The following is a 23126-nucleotide window of genomic DNA, read 5'->3' as shown; positions in this document are numbered from 1 at the left end:
TAAAATCCTCATCATTTCTTTTCCTTCATTCCTTCAGTCCATAGCCTTGCCTTGCTGAGAGAGACCTCAGGGAGAGCTGGGAAGCCAAAATTTCTGAGTCTCTCCTCCCATTGACACATATTCAAAACAGCAGGTGACAGCCAGGTCAGAAGGAAGACAGAGTCAGAGAGAAAAGATAATGGTAGCAGAAGGATGGAAGGGTGTGTGGGGATGGGGGCAGAAGAAAGGGAGGAGATGAAAGAGATGAAGAGAAAGAGAAGCAAGTCTGAGGAGCAAGTCTACCAAGAGCCCTGAGAGGCAGGGAGGTAGCAGGTTCATCCCAAACCTAAGATGCTTTCTCCAGAGGGTACCCCATACTGCAGACCTTCCCCACTTGGAGGTCAATCTTCTTGGCTGGCTATGTAGCTGTTTCTCATGGGTTGAAGCTGGAAATTCACTATAGGTTCAAAGCTACCAGGGTTTCTCTGTCTCTCATTTAATTTTGTTTCTCTCCCTTCTCTCTATTTGTTTTCTTTCTTTTCTTCTTCTCTTCCTCTGAAGCTTTCTTTTTGTCTCTTGCCCTCTCTCTGGCCTCTTCCTTTCTCCCTATCCCAATTCCTGGCTGAGAATAAGTGCTTAATAAATTCTGTTCTCATTCATTAACTTGTTAGCATTAGAGAGTTGCAACAGGTTAAGGTCATGGTCCCAATTCAGAGCAATTCTGTTCTTGGAAGTGAAGCTGTGAAACATTCAGACAGTTTGAGATGATGCCCCCACTCCACAGTTAGAGATGGGAACCCTCTCACAATGGGCTAGGATCCCAGACTGCATGAGGCAATGCCACTCTCTCCATGTGGCCCCCAGAGCTGTCCTGAACCCTCACCCCTTGAAGAAAAGGGCACAAGGAAATGCCAATGACAGGGCGCAACCAAATATGTTTGGGAGAAATAGGCTTTGATCTATGAAATGCAGTCTTTTTAAAAAATAAATTTTTATTGATGTCTTTTACTTTTTCCATCATGCTTATCTCCAGTATATCTCACCGTCATCTTTCCAGAGAGCCATCCCACATAACAAACAGAATTTTTAAAAGATGTAAAAAATGAAAAGGAAAGAGGGGGAAAAGGTCTGAAGCTTATGCAATATTAGCTGTTTCCTTTATACTCAAAGAGGACCAACATGACATCACAATGTTGGGGTCAAGGTACAGTGTGTCTGATTGTGGCTGATCAAACCATATGAACTCAGAGGGCTTTATCATAGGTCAAGCACCAATAACCCATATAAACAATGGGAGTGGAGATGTTTCTAAATTTGAACATCTCACACTTCTTTTGAGCTACTGCAGTTCTTCTTTGCTTATACCTAACCCTAACTTCCCCTCTTATATACTATTAAAGACTTCATCTGACTTTAAAAAGTGTGGTAGGGGGCAGCCAGGTGGCACAGTGGATAGAGCACTGTCTCTGGATTCAGGAGGACCTGAGTTCAAATCCAGCCTCAGACACTTAACACTTACTAGCTGTGTGACCTTAGGCAAGTCACTTAACCCCAATTGCGTCACAAAAATACCCCCCCCCCACCAAATAGTATATAAGAACACTTAGAAACAGGTGCTTGGTTCACCCAGATCAATTCAGGTGGGAGAAGGGGATGTATGTTTTTTTCCCTCAGGGTTCTAACTCCCTGAGTGAGCACCTTTGGTTAAAACAACAACAGCAAAAACCAAACAAACAAAATCCATCTCATATCTCACCACTTTAGCTTTTACCTTCTCATTCTCCTTGGAGGAGGCTTGGGTGATCTTCTCTTCCCTCCTCCCCTTTCCTCTTTATTCTCTCCCTTCCACTCTACTCCTCCTCCCCTCCCTTTTCCTCTTTCCTCTCCTCATCTCTCCTCTTGCTCCCTTTTTTGTTTTTTTCAGTGAGGCAATTGGGGTTAAGTGACTTGCCCAGGGTCACACAGCTAGTAAGTGTTAAGTGTCTGAGGCTGGATTTGAACTCAGATACTCCTGACTCCAGGGCTGGTGCTCTATCCACTGCGCCACCTAGCTGCTCCTTCCCCTGTAGAGTTTTAAAACTCTGGTAGAAATCTTGGTCATTCCCTGTTCATGAGCTTGGGTTAGCTTCTCCTCTTTCTGAACTGGAAAGAACACAACTTTCAGGATCTTTGCTGATTTAGATCTTTTTGTAAAGCCACCAGTTCAAGCCTTGGGGCATCTAGGTGGCACAGTGGATAGAGCACTGGCCCTGAAGTTGGGAGGATCTGAGCTCAAATCTCAACTCAGGCACTTATTACCTATGTGATCCTGGGCAAGTCACTTAACACCAATTGCCTTAAATAATACCTGGTGTCATCTCCAGTTGCCATTGATGTATATTTTGCCACTGGACTCAGATGACTTTGGATAAGAGAGTGAGGCTGGTGATTTTGCACAGCCCTTCTTCACTTAAATCCAATTCCCTGCAAGTCATGACATCACCTCCTGATTTCATGGTCCTCTTCCAGAATGAAGGACAAACAACAGTCCAAGCCTTACCATGACTGTTAAAACATTTGCTCATGAGGCTAGAGAACTGTTTTAAAATTGGAGCTGGCAGGCTGAGCTAGTCATGGACAACTGTGCAGCTGATTTTGTACCAATAGGAAGTTTGGGAGGGATATGTGTGTGTGTGTGTGTGTGTGTGTGTGTGTGTGTTTCCTCATTGGAAAAAGGCTGGCCTGGAGAGGTGGGGGTTGGGGTCTTGGAAAGCAAGATCTTTCCTATACTGGAAAGATGATTTACAGAGTAAGTCAGATGACCTGCATCCTTTTCCGGTGTCTCAGGGAGCAGTTATGGACTTGTGGTTCAGAAAACCCCTCAAACTGGGGAAATACCATTGTAGGAGGTAGAGGCAATGTCCATAGAGATTAGACACCCCCACAAACTCCCTGGAGTTCTGGAGAACCTTAAGAGAGGGGTAAAATGAAACCTGCCTAGACTCTCGGGCATAGGGATGGAGTGGGGCATGGGGCAGGGGAGAGGGGAATCACTGTTAATGGTTCTTTCCTCCATTAATCGGCACTTAGGAAAGTTTCTGCTACATAATAGGTGCTTAATAAATGTTTGTTTGACTGATAGCCTCAGTTTTACCATCCATACAGTGAGTAAGGTTACCTCTCCACTCTGAGAGCCTGTGATTATGTGTTTCTATTTGTCTCTGTCATTGTGTGTGTGTGTGTGTGTGTGTGTGTGTGTTGTGTCTTCTCTCTTACCCTTTTGGTCTCTGTGATCCTCTCTTGGCCTCTGTGTGTTTCTGCATCTTTGTCTTTCTCACTGCCAGTCCCTCATTCTAGGCATTACTTCAGCCTCCGAATCACTTCACCTAGTTTCCTTCTAGAACAAAGTGGGCTGGGAGGCTAGGAATGCTTGGGTCTCTTCAGCTAGACATTCAAGGCTATACCTAGAGCCAAGAAAGGCAGGGCTCAGGGCCAGAGGCAATGGGATCAGGCTAGAGAGAGACTGGGAGGGGCAGGAGGGGAATGGGCCAGAGTGCATGGAAGATTTGGAAGGGATGGAAAGAACAGATAACAGAGGAAGTCAGAGGAGCAGGGTCCTATCTATAGACCTAGACTCTTGATGGGCAGAAGAGGCAAAGTTGGCTTGAAATCCATCCTAGTGCCCCTGGAAGAAGGTACTCCCCTCTATCTCTAGCCTTCCCCCAACCTTTTGTCCTGTCTGTGTATTTTCCCAAGGGTTGAAGCTGGTGTTGTCTCCAAGTCTCCAAGGGATACTGGCATTTAATTTCTCTCTATCCTCAGCCTCTCTGCTCCCTTTTATCTGTCTTTCTTCTCTGTCTCCTTTTCCGTGTATCTTTCACTTCTCCTTTGTCTCTCTCCCACTTGCTCTGTCTGTCTTTTTTTAATCTCTTTCTCTCCTTTCCTGTTCTTTTTCTCCTTTTCCTCTCTCTTTCTCCCCTTTCTATCCTACCCCTCTCTTCTTTCTCTTCCTTACTCCTCTCTTTTCTATTCTCTTTCCTCCATGTCTTTATCCTTTTCTCTTCCTTTCCCCCTCCTTCTGCTTTTCTTCCTTCCCTTCTCCTTCACTCTGTCTGTCTTTCTCACTCCTTGGCAGTGTAGTTCAGGGTATGGTGCTGGAATTGGAGGTCAGATAACTCAGGTTCCCATCTGAGTTCTGCCACTTACCTGTGTGGAAAAGGTGTCTCCTCTCCCCTCCTCTATCTTGGCCTCTTTTACCGAGAAAGTTATCTGACTGCCTTGGGCCTCATTTTTTCTTCAGTAACAAGAGATGGTGTCTAAGGTTCTTCTCAGCTCTTAATCTATGATTCTGGACCTCTGGGTTGCTTTGTCTTCCTTCTTAGTAACCCTCTTGGTCTTTACTTGTCCTTATTTCTCTCTTTGCACCCCCAAGTATTTCTTCCCATTTTCCTGCTCTCCCCCTCCCCTATACCTGCCTTTCCACCTCTGCTTCTCCAAGTCCTGTCTGTCATATTCTGGGGATGTTTCTGTCTCCCATTTCCCCCCATCTCTGTATCTCCCTTGTCTATTTTCTGTGTGGAAGCTTTAGGGGAAGGCTGCACTAGGGCAGGGCTGGGGTGGGGGAGGGAAGAAGACTGGAGGTATAGAAGGGGCTCAGAGAGGGTGATCCACCTTGCTATACACACAACAGAATGCTGCAAAAGGAGGTGAGGGCAGGGCTCATTTTGGGTCAGGAAGGTTCCTACTTCCCAGGTCAGGGCTCCATTGGGTCAGGAAGGTTCCTACTGCTCAGGTCAGGGCTCCATTGGGTCAGGAAGGTTCCTACCACTCAGGTCAGGGATCCATTAGGTCAGGAAGGTTCCTACTGCCCAGGTCAGGGCTCTATTGGGTCAGGAAGGTTCCTACCACTCAGGTCAGGGATCCATTGGGTCAGGAAGGTTCTTCCTGCCCCAGGTTGACCTGTCATGGACTCCTGTGACTCCAGGAATCAGAGTGTAGGGAGTGTAGCTGTTATCAGTTTATTTTTTATAGCTCTCGATCATAGGTATGACAGAAAAAAAACAGGAGGGGTGGCGGGAAGGGGGAGGGGATAAAGGGAGAGAGAGAGACAGTAAGAGAGACAGAGATAGAGGTGGGGAGAGGAGAAAGGAAGAGACAAAGACAGACAAAGAGGAGAGAGAGTGGCAATTAGTATCCCAGGGTTGAGTAGGAACAAGGGAAGGTGTAACGGGGGTGTGGTGGAGACACTTGCTGAGACTCTCAGATCCTATTACACCGAGATGACCCGCATGCCAAGGGCAGGAGGTGGAGAGAGGTTGCGTTGAGGTCGGGGGATCAGGGAGGTACCGGGTTGGGCAGAGAGGTCACTTACCTGGGGGCGGAGCTGCTGTCACCCCGCAGGAGCCGGTGTGTGAAGAGGCCGAGCTAGGGCGGAGCCTCTCTCCTGGACCAGGCTTAAAGACTTAGTCGGGGCGCAAAGCCAGTCAGAGCTCGAGCCATGGATGCCGGGTGGCTTCTTCTTCTGGCCGCCTTCCTAGGGCTCCTGCTTCTCCTGGCACGGGGTCCCGCTGATTCCCGGAGAGGCCGCCTCCCCCCAGGGCCGCGACCCTTGCCTTTACTGGGCAACTTGCTGCAGATGGATCGTCATGGCCTCCTGAAATCCTTTCTGGCGGTGAGGACCGGCAGAACTGTGTGGTTGGGTATGCCTGGGTGAGCACTTGGAGGTTGGAGTGATGCTGCCTGCCTCAATTTCCCTAAGATCTCTCCATAATGAGAGATGCGTGCTTGGAGATCACCCACTGGAAAGGAAGTAGAGAGAGTGTCATGAGCTTCTCGTGCCTTCCCTGGGGTCTGAGGGAAGTTTCCTTCCTAACCCCCCTGTTTTGGAATACATGCTCTGAGATCGTTCACTGGGAGGGATTTCTGGGCCCCTCCTCAGCTCCTGCGGGATGCTTTCCAACTCAGTTTCCCTCCTGGTTATTCTCTAGGAATAAATGCTTTGAGATCACTCATGATTGGAAATGTGGGGAAAAGTTCAGTAATTGTGGGAGGGAGGGGTAAGGTTCTTTCTGGAGGGAACAGACCCTCTCGAAGTGGGGAAGTAGAATGGGTAGAGAATTGAATCACTCCTATTTTCTTTTTTACCTGCTCTTTGGTGAGGGATAAACACTTTGGGATCTATCATACAGAGTGGTATGTGGGTATTGGAATTGGAAGAAAGTTTTTATTGGGGTGTGTGTGAAGAGGAGAGTCATATTCATTCTCTTCTTCAGTTTCCCTGTTCTTGCTTCTTAAAACAAAATGAGAGGGGGCAGCTAGATGGCTCAGTGGATAAAGCACCAACCCTGGATTCAGGAGGACCTGAGTTCAAATCCGGCCTCAGAGACTTGATGCTTACTAGCTGTGTGATCCTGGGCAAGTCACTTAACCCCCATTGCTCCACAAAAAAAAAAAAGAAAGAAAAGAAAAAGAAAACAAAATGAAACCAAACGTGGGTGCATTTTCCCTTTCAGAGGGAAGGGAAATCAGGGTCTGTGTTTCTCTGAGTTTTTCAAGGGGGGTGGAGTGGAGGGTATCTGCAGTACCTGCTGCTTCTGGGGAAGGAGGTAAAGGGTGGGGGGAAGTTAGAAGTATTGTCTACAAGACCTCCAGCTGTGCCTTCCATAGGGATGGGGGGGGTGTTGTGTGGATGGACATAGTGACATCTGGATTCCACATCATCCCTCCCACTGTACACCAGGGATGGTCCCTAGAGCTCTGTCCTTCCACCCCAACCAGAGTCCTTGTTGGGGGATCCAGGAACAAGGTAGTTTGAAGGAAAATGCAGGGAGGGGAAGGGAGCCTTCAATCTCTCTTTTTTTCTTCTTTTTTTAAAGGCTTTATTGATTCTCTTAATATTTATTTATTTTGTTACCTTTTTGAGTTTTGAATTGTCTCCCTCCCTTCCTCCCAACACATTAGAGATCAACTCTAAATGTATATATTTAGCATATATGTATATATAGCATATGTCTATATATGTAGCATTTTCCTTCATAAGCCCTTCATAGTTGATATGAATGATCACATTACTCAGAATAACTTAGTCATTTGCTGTTACTGTTCAAACAATGTTGCTGTCACTATATACACTGTTCTCTTGGTTCTGCTCATTTCACTCTGAATGATTTGAATTGAATCTGAATGAATGTAATTCTTTCCAGGTTTTTCTGAAACCAGCCTGCTTGTCATTTCTTACAGAACAGTAGTATTCTATCACAATCATATACTACAACTTATTCAGCCATTCCCCAATTGAGGGACATCCCCTCATTTTCCAGTGCTTTGCCACCACAAAGAGAGGTGCTATAAATATTTTAGAACATATGGACTCTTTTCTCTGATCACCTTGGGAAGCAGACCTAATAGTGGTATTGCTGGTTCAAAGGATATACAAAGTTTTTGGGTATAATTCCAGATTGCTCTTCAAAATTGTTGGATCAATTGATATTTCCACCAAGTGCATCTCTCTCTCTTCCAATTTTTCCATCTCCCCTACAACATTTGTCATTTTGCTCTTCTATTATTTTAACCAATGTAAGATGATATCTCAAAGTTGTTTTAATTTGCATTTCTTGAATCAATAGTAATTTAGAGCATTGTTTCATATGACTACATGTAAGCAATTTTTTTTTCTTCCAAATAATAGCTGTTCATACCATTTGACCATTTCTCAATTGGGTACTGACTCAGATTCTTATAAGTTGACTCAGCATTTGAGATATGATGCCTTTATCTGAGAAACTGGTTATAAATTTCACCCAGTCCCCAATTTTCTGCTTTCCATCTATTCTTGGCTACATTGGTTTTTTTTTTTTTGTTTTTGGTTTTTTTTTTAGTGAGGCAATTGGGGTTAAATGACTTGCCCAGGGTCACACAGCTAGTAAGTGTTAAGTGTCTGAGGCCGGATTTGAACAAAGGTACTCCTGACTCCAGGGCCAGTGCTCTATCCACTGTGCCATCTAGCTGCCCCGGCTACATTGGTTTTTATTTATACAACCCTTTTTTAATTTAATGTAACCAGAATGATCTATTTTACATCCCACAATGCTCCATATCTCCTGTTTATTCATAATTTCTTCTCTCAGTCATAAATCTAATAGGTAATATGTTCCATGCTCTTCTAATTTTCTTGTGATTTCTCCCTTTATGCCTAGGTCATGCATCTATTTTGACCTTATCTTGGTAAATGGTGTAAAATACTGGTCTATACCTAGTTTCTTTCCAGGTTTCCCAGCAATTTTTACCAACTAGTGAGTTCTTATCCCCAAAACTTAGATCTTTAGGTTTATCAAAGGTTATTTTACAAAGTCATTTACTAGTGTGTATTGTATGCCTACCCTATTCCACTGACCACCATTCTATATTTTTTAGCCAGTACCTGGTAGTTTTGATAATTGCCACCTTAAAACACAGTTTAATATGTAGTACTTCTTTTGCATTTTTATTTAATTTCTTTGACATTTTAAACATTTTGTTCTTCCAAACAAATTTTGTGATTATTTTTCTAGCTTAATAAAATTATTTTTGGTAGTTTAACTGGAATGATGCTGAATAAGTAGATTAGCTTAAGTAGAATTGTCATTTTTATTATATTGGCTCAGCCCTGTCTCTTTCATTGTTGTAACTTCCCAAACAAGGATATAAAAGCAAATGGGAAGATTGGAACCTTATGTGTTAGGAGAAGATACGAGCTACCAGGGATGGAGGGGAGGAAGATAATTTTGTCCTTTGAGCAAGTCCTCTAATATATCTAATATATCTGACCTGATTACTAGTGAAGCATTGGGCTAGAGCCTGGGGAAGGCTGCCATTGATGCTGAATTGGTAGGGTGAGGTGGGGTTAGGGGTGTGGTTCAAGGGTAATCTTAGAAGTATAGAAAATCAGAGCTAGAAGGGCCTTTGAAACATAGAATGCCAGATGTAGAAGGGCCCTTTGAAGGCAGATCATAGAATGCCAGAGCTGGACGAGACCTTGGCTCAAACAATGTCAGGAATTGGGAAGGATCTTTTTTTTTTTTTTAAGTGAGGCAACTGGGCTTAAGTGACTTGCCCAGGGTCACAGAGCTAGTAAGTGTTAAGTGTCTGAGGCCGGATTTGAACTCAGGTACTCCTGACTCCAGGGCCGGTGCTCTATCCACTGTACCACCTAGCCACCCCTGGGAAGGATCTTAAGACATGGAATGTCAGATCTGGGAGGGACCTTAGAACACAAAACTTAGAAGTTTAGAGCTAAAAGGGGCCTTATACAGGTTCTATTTAAAATATATACCCCTCTATTATACAGTGGGGGAATGCATTATGCCAACCGGGATCTAATGGAGTGGGGCTTTTCCATAGTTTCGGGACAAGTACGGGGATGTGTTTACCATCTACCTGGGCTCCCGACCTGTGGTTGTGCTATGTGGGCCTGAGGCTGTGAAGGAGGCCCTGGTGGAGAAGGCTGAGGAGTTCAGTGGCCGAGGACCAGTTGCCATGGTTCATTCAATCTTTCAGGGGCATGGTGAGTAGGCCAGGCCATGGCAGGGGTTGGGGAAGAGGGACAAGGTGGTGGGAAGGCTCAAGGAAGGGGGACTTCAGACTCTGAGGATCAGAGAAGGAGACAGGTAGGGGCTGAAGATAAAGAGAGGAGGATCAGGGTGGGCAGAGGAGGCAGATTAGAATGTAGAGGAATGAGAATAAAGGAAGAGAGATTTGAGGAAGGAAGGGTGTGAGAAGGGCAGAGTTCCAAACTCCATCTCCTTTTGCCTTTAGGGGTTGTCTTTGCCAATGGTGATACATGGAAGACCTTGCGTCGATTCTCCCTGGCCACTCTTCGGGATTTTGGAATGGGGAAGAGAAGCATTGAAGAACGGATTCAAGAGGAGGCCCAGTGCTTGGTTGAGGAGCTCCGGAGTTCCCAGGGTGAGAAAAAGGATGCAGGCATAATTAGAAACACACACACACACACACACACACACACACACACACACAGATACAGACAGACAGAGAAACAGAGACAGACAGAGACAGAGACAGAGAGAGGCAGAGAGAGGCAGAGAGAGTTAGGGAAACAGAGAGAGAAAGAGACAGACAGACAGAGAGACACAGAGAGAGAGAGAGAGAGAGAGAGAGAGAGAGAGAGAGAGAGAGAGAGAGAGAGAGAGAGAAACATCCAAATAGACATACTGAGAGCAGCAGGGATTGGCCCAGAGACAAAAGTTGAAAAAGGGAACAAAAGAGAACCCAACCACCAGGGAAGCATAAAGGATTGGGGTTGGACCCTGGGGGAGGGAAGGAACTTCCTTTCCCCAGATGCTGAGTGGGGGTGTTTATGGTGCTGGTGGTAGTGGCTGGCACAATCTTAGAAGCATAGCAAATATACAGAGGAGGAAGCAGAGACACTGGAGACACAGAAACTTCTTACTGACCCCCTGAACCTCTTCCCTCCACTCCTCTCCCATCTCCTCCATTCTTTTCTGTTCTCTTCTTTCCCCAGGAGCCCTGCTGGACCCCACCTTCCTCTACCACTCCATTACGGCCAACATCATCTGCTCTATTGTGTTTGGTGAACGCTTCTCATATCATGATGACCAGTTCCAGATGCTGTTGGAAAAGCTCAATGATACATTTGCCCTTGCAAGCTCTGCCTGGGGCCAGGTGGGGCTTGGGGCCCCAGGAAGAGGCTGACAGTGGGGAGAGAGAGAGGAGGACCCAGGAGGAGACACAGAAGAATAGAGGGCCTTGGAGGGCATTAGAGCACAGGGACATGGAGAAGGGACACAGGGAGGGAGGACACAGGGGAAGGAAAACAGGGAAACAGATGTTAGGGATACAGGAAGGAGAGGGAACAAGCAAATAGGGAGGGGGAGGACATAGGGAGCAGGTACATTTCAGGAGTAACAGAGGAAGGGTGGCCCAGGCTTGGAGTACTTCTGGAACCTATGGTAGTCAATCTATCTTTTCCCCTTCCCCTATAGCTGTTTGAGCTGTTCTCAGGTTTCCTGAAATTCTTTCCTGGTCCCCATCGGCGGGCCCACAACAATCTGACATTGGTCAATACCTACATTGCTGCCAACGTGGAGAAGCACAAAGAGAGCCTGGACCCTGATGCCCCCCGAGACTTCATTGATGTCTACCTGCTCCGTATGGAGAAGGTGAGCAATCCCTTCCCTCCCTTCCAAGTACTCTGTGTGTGTAGGGGGTGGGGGGGAGAGGAAGGGAGGGAAAGAGAGAGGGAAAATGAAGTCTGAATGTTTTCCTGGTGAAATTTGGTGGCCATCACCTCTTCTCCTTGTGGGGCAGGGGCAGATAAAAGAAGAAAAGGCAAAAGATTTTGACAAAAAGGCAGGGAGGTATATAAGGAAAGGAAGACAGAGAATGAGAGAGAGAGATGCAGAGAGTGTGAGAGAAATGGAAGGAGGGATAAATACATTGAGGAAAGAAGAGAGACAGAAAGGGTTTTCCCAAGGATCTATCCATTCTGGGTCACCCTCTCTCATCTTTCTCTCTCTTCCTCTCCCTTTCCCCCTTAGTGCTTTCATTAACTGCTCTATTACTGTCCCCAGGTTAAATGACCACTTCTTCATAGAGATGGGAGGCAAATGTACAGAGCCAGCCCTCATTTCTCTTCTGAGCTCCAGCATCACATTTCCAAGTGCCTGCTGGACAGCTCTTTCTGCAGCTATGATCCCATAGGGAACTCAGTGTAAGCTTCTCAACTAGATTGTGAGCACCTTGAGGGCAGGGACTGTCTTCTGCCTCTTTTTGTATCCTTAGTGCTTAGCACAGTGCCTAGCACATAGTAGGTGCTTGATAGATGTTTATTCAATAAAAGAATGAAGATATCAAAGAAGGACCTCATATCCTGACCTCCCTCTTCCCATCCTATCCATCCTACAATCTCTAGTGTTTCTATGGATGGCACCACCACTTTCCAGTTATATGTTTGCAATGTCTGAGTTAGCCTTGACTCTTTTTTTTTTTTTTTTTGGTGAGGCAATTGGAGTTAAGTGACTTGCCCATGGTCACACAGCTAGTAAGTGTCAAGTATCTGAGGTTGGATTTGAACTCAGGTGCCCCTAGCTGCCCCTAGCCTTGACTCTTAATTCTTCCTTGCACCCCTTGTCCAGTCAGGTTCCAAGTCTTATCATTTCACCCTCAATATCAATTAAATACTAAGATCCACTCTCATGGTCTCTAGTTCAAGTGCTTAGCACCCCTTATCTGGTTTAGTGCAATGACTGCTTAATTAGTCTTCCTACTTCTTATTTTTCCCCTCTCTAATCTACCTTCCAGTCAGTCAGTCAGTAAACAAACATTTCCTTTTCTTTAAAAAAATAATAAACATTTTTATTTAAGGCTTTGAGTTCCAAATTCTATCCCTCCTTCCCTCCCTCCCCTCTCCTGTCTCTGAGGTGGTAAGGAAATAGGTTATACATGTTCAGTTATGTAACACATTATTATATTAGTCATTTTATATAAGAAAATTTGAATGAAAGAAAAATGAAAGAAAGTTTAAAATAGCATTCTTCAGTCTGTGTTCAATTAATATCAGTTCTTTCTATGGAGGTAGATAGTATGCTTTATCATTGGTCCTTTGGGATTGTCTTGGCTAATTGTATTGCAGAGAATAGTTAAGTCTCACTGTTCTTCATCAAACAATATTCCTGTCATTGTACACAACATTCTCCTGGTTCTGCTCACTTCACTATACATCAGATCATGTAATTCTTTCTCAGCCTTTCTGAAATTGTCCTGTTTGTCATTTCTTATAGCACAATAATATTCCATCACAATTATATACCACAGCTTGTTTAGTCATTTCCTATTGATGGGTATTCCTTTAATTTCCAATTCTTACCACAAAAAGAGCTGTTATAAATATTTTTGTACAAATAGGTCTTTTTCTTTTTTGGGAGATGTCTTTTGGATATAAACCTACCAGTGGTATTGCTGGATCAAAGAATATGCACAGTTTTATAGACCTTTGGGCATAATTCCAAATTGTTCTCCAGAATGGTTGGATCAGTTCACAACTCCATCAACAGTGGATTAGTGTCCCAGTTTTCCCACATCCCCTCCAACATCCAATATTTTCCTTTTTTGTTATTTTGCCACTCTGATAGGTATGAGGTGATACCTCAGAATTGTTTTAATTTGCATTTCTCTGATCAATAGTGATTTAGAGCATTTTTATATGACTATAGATAGCTTTGATTTTTTTTTGTCTGAAAACTGCCTGTTCATATCCTTTGACCATCGATCAATTGAGGAATGACTTATACTTTTATAAATTTGACTTGGTTCTCTATACATTTGAGAAATGAGGACTTTATTAGAGATACTTGTTTAAAAAATTCTTCCCAGTTTTCTACTTTCCTTATAACCCTGGTAACATTAGTTTTGTTTGTGCAAAACCTTTTTAATTTTATGTAATCAAAATGATCTATTTTGCATTTTGTAATGATCTCTATATCTTCTTTGGTCCTAAATTCTTTCTCTGTCTATAAATCTGACAGATAAACTATCCCATGCTCTCTTAATTTGCTTATGGTATCACCCTTTATGTGTAAATAGTGTAATTATATTCATATTATTTTAGTATATGTGTGAGATGTTTGTCTATACCTAGTTTCTGTCATACTTTTTTTTTTGCCAGCTGTTTTTGTCAAATAATGAGTTTTTGTTCCAAAAGCTTGTATTTCTGGGTTTATCATATACTAGATTACTTTAGTCTTTTATTATGGTATAATTTGTACATATTCTATTCCATTGATCCACCTATTTCTTAGCCAGTACCAGATTGTTTTGCTAATTATCAATTAATTAATAATACACTTTGAGATCTGGTACTGCTAGACCACGATCTTTGTTTCTTTTTTCTTTTTCTTTGTTTGTTTCTTTGTTTCTTCCTTTTTTTTTTTCTGGAGCAATGAGGATTAAGTGACTTGCCCAGGGTCACCCTGTAGACCATGTTCTTTCACATTTTTTCTTTGATACTGTTGGTATCCTTGAGCTTTTGCTCTTCCAGGTGAATTTTGTTTTATATTTTCTAACTCTATAAAATATTTTTTGATAATTTGATTGTAATGAATAAAAAGATTAATTTAGGTGGAATTGTCATTTTTCTTATTTTGGCTTGGCCTACCCATGAGCAATTAATATTTTTCCAGTTGTTTAGATCTGACTTTATCTGTGTGAAAAGTATTTTATAGTTTTGTTCATATAGTTCCTAGGTTTGTCTTGGCAGGTAGACTCCCACATATTCTATCTTGTCTACAGTTATTTTAAATGGAATTTCTCTCTCCAGCTTTTGCTGCTGGACTTTGTTGGGAATATATAGAATTATATATGTAGATATAAAATATATAGAATGTTAGTAATATATAGATCATTGATGTAGGTTTTTTTCATATCCTGCAAATTTGCCAAAATTGTTAATAATTAAAAGTAGTCTTTTAGTTGATTCTCTAGGATTTTCTAAGTATAACACCATATTATCTGAAAAGAGTGATAGTTTTATTTCATCATTACCTATTCTAATTCCTTTAATTTCTTTTTCTTCTTATATTGCTATAGTTAACATTTGTACAATATTAAATAATAGAGGTGATAATGGGTATCCTTGTTTCACCCCTGGTTGTATTGTGAAGGCTTGTAGGTTATCTCCATTACAGATAATAGTCACTAATGGCTTTAGATAAATATTACTTATCATTTTAAGGTAAACTCCATTTATTCCTATGCTCTCTACTATTTTTTTTTTGGGTGGGGCAATGAGGGTTAAGTGAGTTGCCCAGGGTCACACAGCTAGTAAGTTTCAAGTGTCTGAGGCCGGATTTGAACTCAGGTACTTCTGAATCCAGGACTGGTGCTTTATCCACTGTGCCACCTAGCCGCCCCTATCTATTTTATTTTTTAAAAAAGACCAGCTTCTAGTTTTATTTATTACTTCAATGGTTTTCTTACTTTCAGTTTTATTAATCTCTCCTTTGATACTCAGGATTTCCAACTTGGTGTTTAATTGAGGATTTAAAATTTGTTTACTTTCTAGTTTTTTCAGGTGCATACCAAATTTATTGATCTGCTTTTCCTCTATTTTATTGATGTGAGCAGTTAAGGATATAACTTTTCTCCTAACTACTACTTTGACTACATCCCATAAATTCTGAAATGTTGTCTTGTAATTGTCATTTTCTTTAATGAAATCATTGATTGTTCCTAGGATTTGTTCTTTCATTCACTTGTTTTTTAAGATCAGATTATTTAACTTCCAATTAATTTTTAATCTCTCAATTGGCCATTATTGAATGTAATTTTTATTGCATCATGATCTGAAAAGATGCATTTACTATTTCTGCTTTTCTGCATTTGGTTGTGAGGTTTTTATGTCCTTCAATAAATAGTTATTAAAAGTGTATTCCAGGCACTGTGCTAAGCACAGGGGATACAAAAAGAGGCAAAAATATAATCCTCATTCTCAAGGAGCTTGCCATCTAATGGACCCTTACAGCTGCTAAATTGATATTCCTAAAACAGATCTGACTATTTCTCTTCTCTCTTCAAAAGCCTTCATGGGCTTCCTATCGACCTTAGAATAAAGTAAAAAAAAAAAAAAACCCAAACAAACCACAACCCTCAGTCTGGCACCTAAACCCCTACACAGCCTGGCTCTCTTTTCAGTTTTCTCTTACATTTTTCCCCTTTGAACTTCCTATTCCAGTCAACCTGACCTTCAAACTCTCCTCTTCATGCTCACAGGAGATTCCATGTCCTGCCTCCTTGCTTTTTGCTCAAGCTGTGCACCATGCCAGGAATGCCTTCCCTCTGTTCCTCTGTCTCAAAGAATCCTTAGTTTGCTTAAGAGCCAAGTTCAGGTGCCACTTTCTACTTGAGGGATTTCCTACTGTCCCAGTTGTTCATGCTACCTCCTTCCTGAAATTACTTCATACAGTACTTTGTATGTAGACTTTGATTTTATTTATTTGTGTTTGTGTTCTATCCCCTTTATCCCCAAGTGGAATCTACACTCCCCAAAGTGGCTGTTTTGTTTTTGTCTTGATATTCTCAGCATCTGACATGATGTCTTTCACTACTTTTTGAGCACAATTCATGCTACTTGAATTCAATTGAGAGAGAGAGAGAGAGAGAGGCAGTATGGTTCAGTGAAAAGAGCATTGGATCTAGATTCAAATTCCATCTTTATCATTTACTACCTGTGTAACCAAAGAGAAGTTCTTTATGTTCTCTGGGCCTCAGCTTCCTCATGTGGAAGCTGAGGGATTGGGACTCAATGCCCTCTAAGGTCCTTTCTTGGGCTAGAAATAAAGGGGCCACAGGTGGGGGCAAAGAGACAGAAAAGGAGGGAGCCAGGGAAAGATGAAGACAATGGGAGATGAAAAGGCATAAGGAGCGAAAAACAGAGAAGAGGCAGAGAGAGACATGGTGTGTGTGTGTGTGTGTGTGTGTGTGTGTGTGTGTAGACAGCAAAGGAGAACCCAAGAGTCAGAAAGAGGTAGAAATAAAAAGTCAGAGAGAGGGAGATAAAGGAAGAGAATACAAAGAGGGGGAAAGAAGGAAGAGGAGATAGCAAGAAAAAAGGAGAAGGAGAGAAAGAGACCAAGATGGAGGGATTTAGAGAGCCCAAAATATCTAGAGACTGAGCCTTAGTGATAGATGTAAAGAGACAGGGAGACTCAGGCATATGGAAGGAGAGGCTCTGAGGACAATCTGTGGTCTCCTGCTCCTCTAACTATCTTTCTCCCTGCCTTCCTCCTTCTTTTCCCTAGGAAAAGGGAGTTGCTAGCACTGAGTTCCACTACAAAAACCTCATCCTCACTGTCTTGTCACTGTTCTTTGCGGGCACTGAGACAACGAGCACCACCTTGCGTTATGGCTGCCTCCTGCTTCTCAAATACCCCTGGGTGGCAGGTGAGTAAATGGGGGCAGCTCCAGGGAGTGGTCCTTCTGCCCAGAGATCGTATCCAAGCAAAGCCTTTGGGTGAAGGTGGAGATCAGATGGAAGGAAGGAGCCTGTTGTAATTGGTAACAAGGAGATAGGCCAGAGAGAACTTTTCTTCAGGTGCAGTTCCTAAGCTTCTATCTCTGGCAAAGGACTCTGAGGAATGAGTCAAGGGGTGAGTGATATATGGTCACTTTCCCTGACTGTCCTCCTGTGCTATGAATAATTTTCATTTAGAATTTTTATTTTCCCAAATTTCATGTAAAAAAATTTGACAATCACTTAAAAGAAAACTTTGTGTTCCAAATTATCTTCCTACCCTGTCCAAGAACTCAAGCATTTCAATATAAGTTATACATAAGTAGTCATGCAAAATATTTTCACATTAACCAGGTTGTGAAAGAAAACAGACAAAAACAAAACTTTACATAAAGGAACTAACAAAAAACATTATGCTTCAATCTGTATTCAGATACTATCAGTTCTTTCTCTGTATATGGATTACATTTTCCATAAGTCCTTCAGAATTGTCTTGGATCATTGCACTGCTGAAAATAACCAAGTCCTTCAAGCAGATCATTTTACAATATTGCTGTTATTTTGTATACAGTACATTTCACTCTGCATCAGCTCATGTAGGTATTTCCAGGTTTTTCTGATAGCATGCTACTTATCATTTTTCATAGTAAACTACATTTATATAGTACTTTAAATAGAGATTTCCTTACAATAAACCTGTTGATTATTGCAACAACAGTAATAGATAACATTTATATTGTACCTTAAACCTGACAAAGAATGTTCTTCACCATAGCTCAGCAAAGTACAATACATTTTGTCATCATCATCATCAATCACTTCTCACTATGAATAATTTTCATCAGCTCATACTCCCCCAAGTATCACAAGGATTCCTCACAGCTATTCTAGCTCTCATCTAAATAGATAAATTCACTGTTATGTTAAAAAATATATACATATACACACATATACATACCCATATAAACGTGTGTATATACATATGCACACACATGTGCAATTTTCCTTCTGGGGCCCTTCCTATGAATTGCCTTTATATGTCTCTTCCTCTGCCCCAGAGAAAGTCCAGGAGGAGATTGACCAGGTCATTGGGAAGGACCGTCCTCCAGAACTCAAGGATCGAGCCAAAATGCCCTACACAGATGCTGTGATCCACGAGGTCCAGAGATTCAGTGACCTCCTCCCTCTGAGTGTGCCCCATTGTGTGACACAGGACACCTCCTTCAGGGGCTACTTCATTCCCAAGGTGAGACCAATAGCATCCGCAGGATCTTTTGAGCTATTCACTTCTAACTCTTATAAAGGAACTCAAGATCCCATGGAAACCATGGTTAAAGGACTCCATCCTAGGTTGAGGGGGCCTGTCTGTGTTCCTTAGAACACAAAATGTCAAACCTGGAAGGATGCTTAGAACATAGAAAATAGGATATTAGAATTCTAAGGGCTCTGAGAAGATAGAACAGAAGATGGCAGAGCTGAAAGGAATCTTAGAACAAAGAAAGAGAATGCTAGAATCTGGAGAGTTCTTTAGTTATTGAGTATAGATTTCCAGAGTTAGAAAGCTCATTGAAAATAGAATATTGGCATTCTGAGAACTCATAAAGAAGAAAAGATAGAATGTTGATACTGCCGGGGATCCTGGAGATCCATTCCAAGGCACACATTTTATAGGGGAAGAAATCAAAATACGGAAAGAAGAGAATTTAACAATAAGATTGTATCCATTTAAAAACTGCTTTCTCTCATTGGTTTAATATAGATATATTATTACATAATATAATATGTATTACAAAGTATATTATATTATAATAAGCATGTACATGTGTATATGTATTATGTATGTATGTTTGTTTATTTGTAGATAGAATATCCCTGAAAGAGCCAGAGACAGAATTTGATTTTAAACACAGAATACTAGAGGGTTAGACAGAGCAGAGTACAGTGACACAGATGTTACCTCTCTATGCCTCTGTTGCCTCATCTCGACAATAGAGTTGTTGGATTTAGATAAGCCCTATGCCTATGATTTTACAATCCCAGACTCCAACCATTGTTGGTCAGTGGAAACTGAGGAAACAGTGGGAAAACTGGAAAATGAGGCAGTCTTCTTATCCCTGCCTCATTCCCCAAGGGTCTAAGCTCTGCTGTGCCTCAGGGTGATCTGCCTTCCTGGTGCCTACAGTCCCTTGTGGCTTGGCCCAGCATCTCAGCTCTCATGTGCCCTTGGGTCTAGGCCAAGCTACATGTGCCTTGCCTTGGCTTGATTCTGCTTGCTCAGGCTTTGACCTGGCTCTGGAGAGTCCTGATGGTTGGTCCTTGGATGATGGGGAAGATTTAGTAGAGCTCACTTTCTACTTCTGGTGATACTCCTCTCTTGTGGCAGGGCACTGAAGTGTACCCTCTCCTGAGCACAGTGTTGCATGATCCCAGGTACTTTAAGAAACCTGATGCTTTTGACCCAAACCATTTCTTGGATGCTCAGGGATGTTTGAAGAAGAGTGAGGCCTTTATTCCCTTCTCTTCAGGTAAGTAGTGTCCCAAAGACCCCAAAAGACTCTCCCTGGGAGCCCTTCCCTCAAGGGCCAGTTAAGGAGAAGAAGTCCTATGCTTTCTCTGTTTATAGTGTTTCAAAAACTTTAGGCAGATTCAGGGAAAGATGGGGGATATTGAATTATCTGGAATCTCAAAGTCCACAGATGTTCCCTCCATATAGACTGTGCCTCTTTTTATGTATAAATATATCTGATGTATATAATTTATATTATATAACATATTAAGCTTGCATATTATACATCATATAATACATGTAATATAAATATCTCTTTATATTTATATTCCTTTATCATATCTCTATGAGGAAAGCAGAATTGGAGTAGCTCAAAAGAAACAGGAGATGCACAAATTTAGAGATATCTCCACTCCAAATGTTCACATGGACTATTTGTGCCATATCTGTAGCCAGATCAGCCAGTCTGACATACTATACCTTGTCCCCAACATAGTGACTGCATTTTGGTCCTCTTTGAACATGAAGGACAACAACCAAACCCAACCTTAAACAAGGTAGAAAAAGGCAGAATTTTGCAGAGGAACCAATATTTCTTTTTCTTTCTGTTGATCTTTACCCAAATGCTCTCCAACCTGAGTCTCTACTTTATTTCTTGACTACTTTCATATGAATTTACCTTTCTGGCCATGCATTTCTCCTCTCTAAGCCTTAGTGTCCCCATGAGATCAAAATTTGCCTCTTTGTATTGGGATCTCTGGCTCTCTCTTGCTTTCTCACCCATGGTAGATTATTATATAGACCTAGTAGATGCCATGGGCTTTGTTGCTGGTCTAAGTTCCAGTCTTCTCATCTTCCTTTCACACCAATGACCCTGGGCAAAGCATTTCCTTTCTCTCAGTCTCAGTTCCTTCACTTGACTCAGATGATGTCTGATGTGCCTTCCAGCTGGAGAACTGTGATCCTAAATCACTTCATTTCCTTGGGTCGGGTCACAGTTTCCTCCTTTGTAAGATGCTGGGCTTGGGGGCAGCTATGTGGTACAGTGGATAGAACACCGGCCCTCGAGTCAGGAGTACTTGAGTTCAAATCCAGCCTCAGACACTTAACACTTACTAGCTGTGTGACTCTGGGCAAGTCACTTAACACCCCCCAATTGCCTCACTAAAAATAAAAAAAATAAAAAAAGATCCTGGGCTTGGACTAGATGGCTGCTGAGGTCCTTTTGAGGTCTCACCCTCTGATCCTGGGAGCCTGGGAGAACACACATTACTGATCTCACTTGGTGGTTGTGAAGACAGTATTTTGTGCACTTCCAAAGTGGTCCTTGGGAGGTGGGGTCCTCTTAGCAATGACCTCCATGACACTTCTGTCTGCATCCTTAGGGAAGCGAGTGTGCTTGGGAGAGGGCATTGCCCGGATGGAGCTTTTCCTCTTCTTCACCACCATCCTGCAGAACTTTTCCCTGAGCTCCTCCATGGCTCCTGAAGACATTGACCTGACTCCCAGGGAGAGTGGAATTGGCAATGTGCCTCCCATCTACCAGCTTCGTTTCCTCCCCCGCTGAAGGGAGCCAAGGCCAAGGTCAAGTCCAGGGAAAGCAGGCACTGGGCCAATCTCCCTATTGTCACCAAACATAGTATGCCACAGGTCAACCAGGCTGAGCAGAGACTGGAGAGGACATAGCACCTTTTACCACCCTCAGATGAAAGAAACTTGAGCCAAGATGGGATTAGAACTACCTTTGGTTTCTTCATTGATAAAATGAATGGGTTGCCTCCAAGGTCCCTTCCAAATCTAGAGGAGATGTTCTTAGTAAGTGACCCAAACTTCCTCTTACCCCGAATATTCCCCCTGTATTCTAACCTCCTTCTTACCTGCTGCATATTCAGCCTATCCCATAAAAGGAGTCAGAAGCACCCTTCCTGCTCTTGGGTCTCAACTGGTTGATCATGAATCCCTTGTCCCGGGAGAGGGGAATCAAACCATATGATGGCAAAGAAATGGAGTGTTGGGTTTGGAGTCAGCAGACCTGGCTTTAAATCCTTCCTGTGACCCTGACTTACTGGGCCTTGCAAACAGGGAGAAAGAAGTCCCTTCAATTTCTGCACCTCAGCAAAAGGAAGATAATAATATCATTGGTACCAATCTCATGGGGATGTTCTGAAACTCAACTGTGATTATGCATGAAAAGTATCATGAATTTTTCTTGGTGGGTTCTTTGACTTTGTGGCTGGAGGCAACACCTGATATGGTCCTCAAGTCTGCAGGTACTTTCAGTTTCAAATGGTCTCAGGGAAGTGCAGGAGCAATTAGCTACAGCAACTTGTCTAGGGTGATCCTGCCAGGGTGGTCAGAGATGGGTTTTGAGACCAGAGTCTTTGAGGCCATCTCTGTAATCATTCACTAGTTAGTCTATCAGAGTGTTTTGTAAACATCAGATTCCAGCATTCTGAGTCAGAAGGGGCCTTGCAAAGTAGAATGCTGAAGGGTTTTCTGTTCATTGGGAGTGGGGGAAGTCCCTTCAGAAATGAACAAGTCCACTCTACTCACTTGATTTTGATTCACTTCTTCACTTTAAAAAGTGATCATTAAGCACCTACTGTATGCAGAACACTATGCTAGGCACTGGACCTACAAAGATGATTCTTCATTTCTACATTGTACTCTTCAAATAAAACATTTAAAATTGTAATGTATAGTGTTTGCTTTTATAACCTAGTGATTTCTGAATATTGTTCCCCTTCCCCTGTTCTCATGAGCTTTTCTTTGTAACAAAGAAAATCAGTCAAGCAAATTCAAGAGACACAGGGGTCATATCTGTGACATTCCACACCAAGGGTCCTCTGCTTTTCCAAGGAAATGACAGTGGTGCATGTCCTCATCTCCTTTCCAGGAGGTGATATGGGGCAGTGGGAAGAACCTTGGCTCTGGAGTCAGGAGAGCTGGGTTTGTATCAGGCATCTGATCTGTGCTGCCTTGGGGACTTAAGGGGAATCACTTCACTTTATTAGGCCACAGTTTCCTCATCTGTACAACGAGGGGGTTGGCCCAGAGGGACCTCAAGGTCCCTTTCAGCTTTAGGTCTAAGGATTCATCACATGGGATCTATGGTTCTACATTTTCAGGAAATGGGGAAATATGACCAGTGAGGGGAAAGTGTTTTCTTGTTTAAGGTCAGTCCTTAGCCTTGTGGGTCAGAACCAAGGCTAGACTTCTGGGGGCAGAGCCAAGATGGTGGGGAGAAGCTAGGAACTTTCCTGAGCTTTCCCATATTTCCTTCAAAAACAACATTAAATCAAGCCTCTAAACAGATTCTGGAACTGCAGAACCTATAAAAAGAGAGACAAAATCCTGCTACATGAGATAATTTAGAAGACTTCAGAAAGGGTCTGTCTCACCTGGGGTAAAAAGGGAGGGCAGCTCACCTCAGCAAAGCTCAGCTCAGTGTGGCTTAGCACCACTCGTCTCAGCTGGCCGATCACCTCAGAAAAGCTCGGCTCCGTGGGCAGCTCAACACTGTTGCAACTTGACACAGCTGAGAGTGGGGCAGCTGAGAGCAGTAAGAAGCTTGCAACCATGAACCCTGTGCCCCAGGAGCAGACTTCAACTTCATAAGTTTAAAAATAGCCTAAAACATGA

General features: G+C 42.7%; 1 protein-coding gene across 2 annotated transcripts; it reads left to right on the top strand.

Annotated features, from left to right (window-relative positions):
- Positions 1-3534: 3534 nt before the first annotated feature.
- Positions 3535-22179, top strand: LOC122747857 (cytochrome P450 2B6-like). Of its 2 annotated transcripts, none has more exons than XM_043993668.1 (9): positions 3535-3653; positions 9337-9499; positions 9751-9900; positions 10475-10635; positions 10956-11132; positions 16767-16908; positions 18037-18224; positions 19362-19503; positions 20870-22179. In XM_043993668.1, exons 2-9 carry the CDS (start codon positions 9472-9474, stop codon positions 21049-21051), a joined length of 1170 nt encoding a protein of 389 aa, XP_043849603.1. In that variant the 5' UTR covers positions 3535-3653; positions 9337-9471; the 3' UTR covers positions 21052-22179. The 2 variants fall into 2 exon arrangements, with proteins under 2 accessions (XP_043849603.1, XP_043849602.1); XM_043993667.1 differs by lacking the exon at positions 3535-3653 and adding an exon at positions 5427-5629.
- Positions 22180-23126: the final 947 nt, after the last annotated feature.

This window comes from Dromiciops gliroides, chromosome 3, assembly GCF_019393635.1.
Source record: "Dromiciops gliroides isolate mDroGli1 chromosome 3, mDroGli1.pri, whole genome shotgun sequence".
Taxonomy (NCBI): Eukaryota; Metazoa; Chordata; class Mammalia; order Microbiotheria; family Microbiotheriidae; genus Dromiciops; species Dromiciops gliroides.
This window is presented reverse-complemented; position numbering and strand designations above follow the sequence as displayed.